Source organism: Rhagoletis zephyria, unplaced genomic scaffold (genome assembly GCF_001687245.7).
Source record: "Rhagoletis zephyria isolate East Lansing unplaced genomic scaffold, Rhagoletis_zephyria_1.1 Rzeph_scaffold_06449, whole genome shotgun sequence".
In the NCBI taxonomy this organism is placed as follows: Eukaryota; Metazoa; Arthropoda; class Insecta; order Diptera; family Tephritidae; genus Rhagoletis; species Rhagoletis zephyria.
In genome coordinates this window covers 24673-36029 of record NW_016163532.1, presented here as the reverse complement: position 1 = coordinate 36029, position 11357 = coordinate 24673, and the positions used below count along the sequence as shown (strand labels likewise).

Below are 11357 nucleotides of genomic sequence, written 5' to 3'. Positions count from 1 at the left end.
CAACTGTCAGCGGGAATAGCAACAGCAAAAACACAGCGGCGCCGGCAACGACAACGGCCGCAACAACGATGGTTCATAGCCACGCGCGGGATATGAGCAGCAAAGGAGGTGTGACGCAGCGTTATTATGGACGTCGCAACGGCACGGCGGCAAGTCGAAACGGCGAAAGTGGTATTGCTGGTTGTAGCGAGTTGGACGGTTGCGAGGATGATTGCGATGGTGAAGCTGGCGATGCAACTGCATCGGCGGCGCGATACCCCAGCAAGGCTGGCAATAGTTCGCAGGATGCGCCGAAGAGCACATTTGGCGCGGTCAGCAAAGTGCCGGCTAGCTTACAATTCTTATTACAACGACAAACCTCCGAGGAATACACAGATTCACAGTCGCAATATTTCAGCGATAATCTGCGCATACTCGAGACCAGCATCGAGAATCTCGATCGCCATTTGAAAAATTTTCCAAGTCTAAGTTCGCACGAACGTATTGCTGCCTTTGTACAGACCCAGCATCATCATCATCATCACCACGCATACCTGCCGATGCCACCGCACGCGTTGGATGTTAGCGGCGGCGATAAGTTGGCTAGCCGTGTACCCCAACATCCGCATCATTATTTGCCCACCATTATGGAGGGCTACGATCCCGCCAATCAACCGCGTCGCTCATGGCCCGACGATATGGTGGACGATTCGCTGCTCGACATAGACCTCGACTCATTTTTGCTAGTCAATGAGCGCACTGCTGGCGGCAAGTTGCGCAAGCCACAGCAATTGCGCGATGGTGGCATCGACAATCCCACTTTTCTCACCGATGAGCAGGAGGAGGAGAATAATTATAAGTGTGCAAAGTATATAAACTCCTGCCCTGACGATGCATATCGCGTCGAAAGTGATATCGTTGCTGGTACGGGCACTGTCTCGGAGAAGTCAGTTTCGGTCGCAGACCACTATATGAAACGCTATGAAGATCAGCTGCACTTCCAGAACACGCGTGAGCTGCTCGAGGATGTGCGCGATAAGATACGTTTGCTCTCACAGGCGAGTGGCAGCGCCGGTACCCACAGCCCCGATGCACATTTGAATAATCCTGCGGCGCCTGCGCAGCAACTGCCACATGAGCTGGAAGGCATGATTAAGACGCTGAAAAACGAGTTGGAAAACTATTTGGATCGCATGAACCAGCACAGCGAATTGGAAATACGTCAACTATGCAGCGGGCTTGTAAGAAATCACAATATCGTAAAAATGAAGAAGGCCTTCGAGCGTCGCCGTTCGACGCACAGTCTCGGTACGATCGAGTCGGATTACGGCTACATCGCCGGCAACTACGAGGCAATCTGCGATGGCGTGCCCTTAAGTATACGTGAACAAATCGCCTCGATACGCTGCGCGAGTGATCCGAATTTCAAAATGAAGCGAAAATCCCTGACTGAGGTATTTCCCGTCACCAATTGTTATGCAGAGTCGGAAACTTTGCAACGCGTATCGTCACAAACGTCGCTAGCGCAGCAGCAACGTCGTCCATCGCTACCGCATCGCGATCGTTACACCGCCGAGCGTAGACAGCGCGAACGTGATCAAAATGTGATAACCTTGCATGTGCCCACAACGCAATTGCAACGCAATCTCTCATTCCAGCAGCCGGTATTGAGTAAATTAGACGCGAAAACATTATCAGCGCCACCGGCGGATGCCGAAATCGGCGGTAAAGGTAAACCAAATGGTGGCGGCTGCAATTCGGCTGGTAATGGTAGCGGCGCGGAATCGGGCGAATCAGGTGATAAGGACTCAATTTTGGAATGGCATCGAAAGAAGCCGAGCATTTGGGAAATGTACTATGGTACGAATCGCATGAATCAATCGCTGTTGGGCAAGCGTAATGCCATGGCCGCGAACAACAGCAATCAAGTCACAATGTCTTATGTAAGTAGAGAAAAACTTTTTATTTGATACTTATGCATATTTGTAGCTAAATAGTTAACAAATTATTAGATCTAATTAATAAATCAAATAATCTCTTGCACATGATTTGAGACTTCCAAGAACGGGGATGAAAGCCTTGACTTACAAGAAATAAGTCGATAAGTGAACAAAAAGTGAAATCGCGAGATATTCTGCTTATATATACGGCAGACAGATCCCACTCCATTTGGGTTATATGCAGTAAAGTTATGGATTTCACCGGATTCCGACTACCACAACTGTTTGGAAAATAAAGGGCAGAATAATCTCAAAATTTTCTCATATGCTCTTCGTCTTTCGGTAGGCTGAGGTTTAACTGTCTCACCTCCTGGAACTGGTATCAGCCTGTTGCTTAACTTCTTTCTAAGCATACTCTGTTTTTATATTTAGAATAGTGGTAATCGTTTAGAAAGGTCAACCATTTAATGGTCCCACGCTCGTCGCAATACCTTAACTTAACCTGGCTTTGAACGAAGTAAAGGCATCAAAAATCGATAAGATACATTACATGTACATACATTGATATCCGGATTTCACCCTCATAGCAGCTCGAATGGTTTCCGTTGGCGGTCTGCCGGTCAAAACTCCCGGTGTAAGATCGCTGGTCATTTTTGTTGAAGTGGCGCCTTCAAAACATGATGCCGTTATCCTACAAAATTTTTCCAGCTGGAAAGTGAATTACCGTGGCCGCTCCTCAATTCTTATTAGGCTTCGTCTGTGGGAAGGAACAGGCTAAACTGCGGAAGCAGGCAATTGGAACAACTAGGAATACAACAGTCGTTCAACCTACCAGATCATTTAATTTATCTTCCAAGCAGAACTTCTGGATTAGAGGAGGCTGTCGACTGTGTACTGACAATGCTATTTAAACTATTTTCCCAGATAGTCAGGTAGCTCCTAGAGCTCTAAACTTTTGTCACAAGTAGGTCATAAACTGTAGAAAATTTCCGTAGATCACTTCAGGTGATGGCAGATCAGCTATGGATGCTGGAACTTTAGAAGTACACATCTTTGAAATTTTGTCATATAGAAAGAGTTTAAGCATGCGAATCGTCACTTTTAATCTAAATATACTACGATTCTTCAATTCAAATCACTTAGAATGGCTTCGTCGGATGCTACAAAAACGAAGAAGATCCTAAATACGAATTCGAATGTCTCGCGTTCGGAGTAGGAGACTAGGGACTGTTTTCTCGACTGCCTGTTACATTTATTTAATTCGACTGCTTTATCAATCATATGCATATAATAGACAGTCGATGTGTTTAAAGGGAAGTTAAATTTAACAGGCAGTCGATAAAATGGCCCTTAGGTTCATGGGCGGTGAAACCATTGAAACCCTCAGCTTAAATTAATCAATTCCGTATGTAGGTATAGAGAGTAGGGAACGGGCATTCCCAACTTAAAAAATGATGCCTTTTACTTACATCTGAATCGATTTGGATTATTTTAAGAAGCAATTAATTTTCTCAAAAATACCTGCAATATTTTAAACAATTTGTTGTCTTTTGCCAAATTTCTGGCGCCATAATCATTAAAGTTTCCTGTAATTGAAAAATAATTCCATCAACCAGGCAGTGTCCATAATTAGAGTTGAGCTTAAAAAATCGCCAAGAATATTACAAAAAAAACAAACTTACACAGCACTTTGTCAACTACTCGCCACAGCATGATTTTTTTTTTATTATTAATGGCACTACTTCACAGCTACATAAAAATTATTTGTGTAAATTTGTATAATACATATAAAATAATTAATTTTCATAAATTTATCAGTTGAATAATGCAAAAGCGCTTGAGTGCGTGGCTGACGGCCGGCGAACTGACTCACTGAGTGGTTGGCTGAGTGACGGCTTGAGTAGCCTACTGAATAAATAAATAAGTTGCTTGCATTCTATGGTAAAATTAGTTGCAACGTGTGCATGTGGGCTACATACATGCCGTTTTTTGTTAAATTTAAATTTTTTGCCACTTTTTTTACAAATTCTGTTGAAATTTTAATGCGTTAATTTCAGCCGTTCTTATGCGAAACATGTCAATAATCCCGCAAGCATAACAATTTGCATAGTTTTTATATTCTAAGCAATTTATTTTTTAATTTGAGTCATTTGTAACTTTTTTATTACTTCTTTTTTTGATTTTCTTTAAGCTTTTTGCTCAAATAAGCTAAGCTGTGCAGTGCAATGCGAAAAATTGTCAATCAGAATTANTTTCCTGTAATTGAAAAATAATTCCATCAACCAGGCAGTGTCCATAATTAGAGTTGAGCTTAAAAAATCGCCAAGAATATTACAAAAAAAACAAACTTACACAGCACTTTGTCAACTACTCGCCACAGCATGATTTTTTTTTTATTATTAATGGCACTACTTCACAGCTACATAAAAATTATTTGTGTAAATTTGTATAATACATATAAAATAATTAATTTTCATAAATTTATCAGTTGAATAATGCAAAAGCGCTTGAGTGCGTGGCTGACGGCCGGCGAACTGACTCACTGAGTGGTTGGCTGAGTGACGGCTTGAGTAGCCTACTGAATAAATAAATAAGTTGCTTGCATTCTATGGTAAAATTAGTTGCAACGTGTGCATGTGGGCTACATACATGCCGTTTTTTGTTAAATTTAAATTTTTTGCCACTTTTTTTACAAATTCTGTTGAAATTTTAATGCGTTAATTTCAGCCGTTCTTATGCGAAACATGTCAATAATCCCGCAAGCATAACAATTTGCATAGTTTTTATATTCTAAGCAATTTATTTTTTAATTTGAGTCATTTGTAACTTTTTTATTACTTCTTTTTTTGATTTTCTTTAAGCTTTTTGCTCAAATAAGCTAAGCTGTGCAGTGCAATGCGAAAAATTGTCAATCAGAATTATATAATCACTTTGGGCATTTGTAATTGATATCTCAATTGACATGCCTCGCCGCACATACGCACACACACACACTTACACTGCCGGCAAAAAGTATTGGCACTGCAAATTTTTCACAATATATGCAACAATTTTTTTTTCTAATATTTTTCCGCCAAATTTTTATAAAAATATGGCTCATTAACAACAAAAAACATAAAAATATAATTCCTTAACTTTGTGCAAATCTCACGAAAATTCAGCTAATTTTCATACAAATTTTCAACTTTTTAATCAGATTTTTCAGAATTTTCTGGGTATGCTGATTTGTAGCCCAATTTTTGGCAATTTTTTTTTCACGCAGTCTCTTCCATACAACAATTTTTTTCGAAAATACTTTATATGCAAAAATGCTAAACACCTTCAACAAAAAAATCTCAAAAATCAATGCAATTTTTGACTAACTCCGAACATGCAGTTTTTTTACTAGAATTTAATGGGCTGCAAAACTGTGTACTTAAAAAAATCCTAAACTATCTGATTAAACAGTAGAAAATTTGCTGAATTTTCGCGAGTTTTTTACAAATTTTAGAAATTTAAATTTTTTTTTTTTGTAGAATGAACCATATTTTTATAAAACATTGGCGGAAAAAATATTAGAAACAAAATGTTTTCATATATTGTGAAAAATTTGCTGTGCCAATACTTTTTGTCGGCAGTGTACTATGTACATACGCACTTTAACATACATATGTACATATGTACATATATATGAATAAATGCTTAGATTAGCCGTATTTTCTGTGTTTATTTAAAATTACTTTAATTTCGCAATTGTTTTGTGGATTTTTTTTTTTGCTGTTGTTTTTTTTTTTGACATTTTAATGGCCAGTTAATAACTTCAATTATTTTAATTCGTTTACAGTTAGTTGTTCTTAACAAGCACTCATGCAACTGAATTTGACGCTTAGTGAAACAATTAAAATTTTTATTCGAAAATTGCAGTAGGTCAGGGACGCGAATTTCCAACTCCACCCTCTGCCTTCCGCTAATCAATGGTAACTGCATGAAGGCATATGTACATATGTATGTCTATATGTATTTGTGTGTATTAGATTTCTAACTGTGTTCGTTTTGAACATGTTAACACATACATACATACATATCCAACTACTTACTGCATCGCGTGGGATTTTGTTCAAAGTTAATTTGACCCACTAAAAAAATTTCAAATCTACTGGCTATACATACATACATTCATACATATCTACATAGGTACATATATAAGTATGCAAGTGCAAATTATTGTGGCAGCCTATTATGAAAATATTTTAATTACAAGTACCTACATATAAACACACAAATACATAGATATATATACATACTTATATACATCCATTTGTGTGTACTCACTCCTTTGCCCGAATTTGCTTGTCTATTGTAAGCACGTCATTCAAAATTGCCTGTTGCTTGTACTACTAACTAGTCGATTAGAAGGTAAACAATTTTCCGAAATTTTGCTGAAACTAGTTTGAAATGAGTTGGCAATTTTGTTGTAGAACATAAATAAACAAATTCAATTAATTTCGCAACACTCTATTTTACTATTTTTGATGGCGCCAGTCAGTAATACTCGTAAATAATGATTGGTAGAATTTTTCATTGAACAAAGTATACATAGGGAACATATTGGGTCTAGCGTATATGCCATCCACTTCAAATTGCACGTAGTTCATAGGAGCTTTCACTAAAATTGTGAATTTCGATATCATTAAATATATCTTTAGCTATGTCGATAATTTAACGACAACAATTCCGATATGAAAACAATTAATATGTTGATGAAAATATCGATACATGTATAAATAATGACGTCAATAAATTTATCGATAACCATAAATCCCAACCGAAATTGAGAAAAAAATCGATATTTCCCTCGATAACTTAACAGTAACCAATAAATAAATTGATGAAAATATCGGTGAATGCTTAAATAAGGGTTTCAATAAATATATCGACAACTAAAACAACAATTGAAATCGATAAAAACATTCATGATAATACTGATAACAACTTTATAAATGAGACGAGTGCAATTTTTTTTTAATTATTTGTATAACAATACTCCATCGATAGCTTAGCTTAATAAATACATAAATAATGTAATCGATAAATAAAAATTCGACAACTATTGCTGCCAACCGAAACCGATAAATACGTATGTACATATATCAGAGATAATATCAGATGTACGTCAACAAAAAGATCACAACACACACATACATAAATTCTGATGAAAACCCATATTTGTAATTGTGAATAAAATCATAACGATAACCATGTCCATAAATAGGGATAAATCGATACCATCAAGGTATTACTCAAATCAGTACTTGTACTTGTGTCAAACAAGGTATCGATATCTAATCAGTATCGGAAAGGTAGCGAGTACTTGTACATAGAACTACGATTTTGAATATTTTTCAAAGTTATTGCGTTTTTTTACCAAAAAATATTCATTTTTACTAGATATTTATCTTTTGATATTTGTTCATCCAAAAATTTAAGACACCAATTATTTTTGTGGAGTATTTGATTTCAAGAATAATAGAATAGAATACATTTTTAGAAGATTAATATATAAAGTTTTTTCATATAAAATAAGTCTAAGAAAGAACTTCGGTTTCGAGATTTTGATAAAAGATTCTCGTAAAAGACAGATGACCCAACAACCGTTATATATAGATGGGCTTGCTTATTTAGCTGCGGAAATGTGGTGCGCAAATCTTGCCATTCCGCTAATGGGCTGCTTTTCGAAGAAGATGCTGAAGCATAATAAGCTTTGCGCTTCCGATACGAGTACTTATTTTTCGATGCCTACTTGGATCGCAGTAAAAAGTATCGAGTACAAAAATGCTTGGTCAATTGAGAAAAGTATCGAGTATGTACTTGGATTTACTTGTATCGATTCATCCCTAACCATATATATATCGATAAGTTATCGATAACAATGACGATAACTTACCGTTAAATTAAGAATACAGATTTAGATAAATAGATGATTAGTTATATGTATCAATAAATCTGTACAACAATTTTAAATTAAAAGCTCGTGATTTCTAATACCACGCCAATTATTCATTTTTTTAACAATAAAATCGGTTACTAAAACTAGTATCGAGAACAGTTAATACATTTAGCTAAAAGTGATGCTGAGCTTCTTCTCTAATTTCTGGTGTGCGTCTTAATGTTGACGCACAAAATTGTGGGCTCTAACTTAAAGACGTTTCCGAACGCTAGATGGGTTTTTGTGAGAAACTTTTTCATAATAGAAATTCCCTCGGAGTCCTACATTCAGCATATTTCTATGTAGTGAGGCCTTGACGCCATCTAAATTCAAAGGCCGATATCCCTCGTAAAGGCTCATTTTTAGGAAAGCTAGGAAATTAGGAGATCCCAACCAAGGAATAATGGGCAGAGGGAACACCGTGCATGAGCACCCTATTCGGTTCTTACTGCTGGTTTCATGCTAGATTCTTCATTGTTGTTTATTTCAGCGACTGTATAAGAAGCCCTCTTATAAGTAATACATGTCTAGTGGCTGTCACCGGAAATAAATTAATCTATTCCGACAGTCAAGCTGCCTTAAAAGCAAAATTATTGAATACAAAATTGCGCATTCCTGGCGGCGATGACATTTCTCAAGTAAAAGAGCCTAACTTAGATTTAAAAAATAGAAATATTGTCTAAAATGCTAAGCTATTTACATGTGCTGTGCTTTATAACTTCCAAAATCATTATTTCTGCTGCCTTATAATGTTTAATGTTACTCTGATTCGCACAGTGTGTAGTTACGAAAGAAGTATTTGACACAAATTCTTATTAAAATTTGAACTTTTTTAAAGTAAAAAATTAAACTAACAAGATTTTAATAAGCCGCATAATGACAGCTTAAGGCTGACAACATTATTGGCGCCACCTCATAAAAATGGTTAGAACTTTTTTTTAATTAAAATTCCTACATAATGATGATAAAGTAATGATTTCAAATATTTTTTGTAAACATACATATAAAATGTCAATCAAGCCATAAATAACTGCTTAAAAATCTAACAGTCATACCAACTTGTTACAGAGATATGTATGTACATTAGGATGGTTCAAAAATGCATGCGAAAAAAGTAAAGCCCGAATTTTAATGCTCTCACCCCCTAAAATTGTTGTATGTCAATCAAATATACTACCGTTTTTTTTATTTCGAAATCAAAAAAAAATTTAATGTCGTTCTCCATGTCAAGGGAAAAGAACAATTAAAAACTTGTTAAATAAACAATTGGGTATTATTGTTGGAAGTCTCCTGAAGAGAAGCCGCCTTTTCTGATCCAAAAATATTGATTTTTAAGATTTCTATACCACTTCAACGATCTTTTTTCATATAAAATACATGGAAAGTTGTAAGCGCTGAGCGACTTCTAAATATTTTACGATTTCAAAATATATTCAACCACTTTATTTAGTTTGAAGCTAATTTACTAAGGTAAAAGTTATAGCTGCTCCTCATCAGACTTCTTTAATTGCGGTTACTGGGATATGAACCAAATAAAAAAAAAACCCTAGTTATATATTTTTTAGATTTAGAACAATCTTGGGGTGGGAGAGCATTAAAATTAGTTAAAATTCATACTTTACTTTTTTATTGACCACCCTAGTGTACAATCGTGCATTCATATGTGTCACTCACTACCACTCATTATATCTCTCGGCCAATCAATTTGTTGGTGGACAAAACCTACAATCAACAATCTCATTAGCATAGATTAAAATGCGCTGCAAGCCTGTTATACATATGAATATATGTATGTATGTATTGTGTCAAAAGAGGCTTGTGACAAGTGTTGAGCCAACTTCCGATTTATGCTAATTCGTGGCACTTAATTGCAGAGCATTTGTTCGAACTGAACCTGTTTTAAAGTATTCTAAGTTTTCGTTGAAATTTATAACTTAAGTAGGCATTCTATTGTTGATGGGTTAAAGCTGACCTTGTTGCGGTTAATAGCGTCTAAACAATTTGAATATTTATGCAAGTGAACAAAGAACTCAACACTCAGCACTGGGAAGCAAAAGTTCTTAAGTGGCTCAATAGCTAGGAATTTAGCTGCTCTGAGGCAAATGTTGTTGGAGTTTTTGGTTCGATAATGATTTAGTAAACAATGCGACAGAGCTTGAATAGTTTATGCTTGTGCAAGCCCCATAATGTAAAAGATATATGAGGAATGTAAAAACCAAAAAAAAAATATAGGGAAGGTTAAATACATATTTATATCCATATATATGTATGTGTACTCGTGCATAGGCATTATATTAAAACTAGTGAACCCGCTTGGCGTTAAAATGCCCAAAATTGAATTTCATAAACATAAAAAATATTCCAAATGTTAGTCAGAGTTATAACAGATCCGAGTGCCATATTTCATCAAAATCGTGCAGCTGTTTCTTAGTGTAGAGCAGTCTCGCATAGTTTTCATTTACATCGAATTTCAAATCACCCTACCCCGTTGAAAAAAGTTATTAATTAAAAAAATAAAACTTCTATTTTTACCTCTCATTTTTTAAATTCCTTTTCAAAAGTATCATCAAAATAAAATCTTCTTAAATCTCTTTTGTCTGTCATTGTGATACACATGTATTTCAATAAACTGATGAACTAATTCGAATTTGAACAAATGGCAACCCTTCTAAATAAAGGTCAGGAAAAAATCCTTTTCAAACCCATTTTGATTTATACCCATCTTTTAATAATTCATCCAACTTACTGAATAATTTGAATGTAACTTTTTAAACACGTGGCAAATCTCTTCAAACATTCGAAATGTTCAAAGTAATGATTTCTTAACATTATTTAGTTAGACTACGGTATTTTTATATTTCATATACTTTTTGAATTGGTTAATTGAGTTAGCCCTTTCAAACACTCTCTTCTTTCCTTTCTGAACTCTGCTTTGGTGGTATTACATCTTAGGTCTAGTTCGCACCACGCTTATCAACCATAATTCTCAACTGTCTTATAAAACAAATTCATACTACGCTTCTGTTGATCTGCGTAGCAAATACTTCTATCCTCTGATGAGTGGCCCGAGTGAGTGACATAAAATTATCTTGCCGTAATGACGAAGTAATTGGAAATTCCTTTGCCTGAGCTTCATGTGAGCAAACGTTTATTAATGCAAACCAAAAATCAGTAACAAATTAAACAGAACATTTCCATGACTCATCCATGAATTATTTAACGGTACTGTTGCTAATTTTTTAACGCCTTAAAAGGTCATGCCATAGAGTGCTGCTGGCTAAAATGAATCACAATTAACGCTAACACCAAAAGGAATAATAATAAGGAAATACGAAAACAAAGCAAAAGCTTCGCGAAAAATTTTCAACGCGTATGTGAAAAAAATGACAAAAGAATTAAATATCAACACGCAGAATTGTACATAACATAAAAAAGTGTCCACAAGATCAATGATACTTAGATAGCAATGGCGG

The 11357-nt window shown here is 35.6% G+C and overlaps 1 protein-coding gene across 1 annotated transcript; it reads left to right on the top strand.

The window, feature by feature from the left end:
• The first annotated feature begins 6 nt into the window (after positions 1–6).
• Positions 7–11041, top strand: LOC108373183 (uncharacterized). The gene is made up of 2 exons (XM_017629045.1): positions 7–1922; positions 10837–11041. The coding sequence occupies exons 1-2, from the start codon at positions 69–71 to the stop codon at positions 10840–10842; spliced, it is 1860 nt and encodes a 619-aa protein (XP_017484534.1). The 5' UTR covers positions 7–68; the 3' UTR covers positions 10843–11041.
• Positions 11042–11357: the final 316 nt, after the last annotated feature.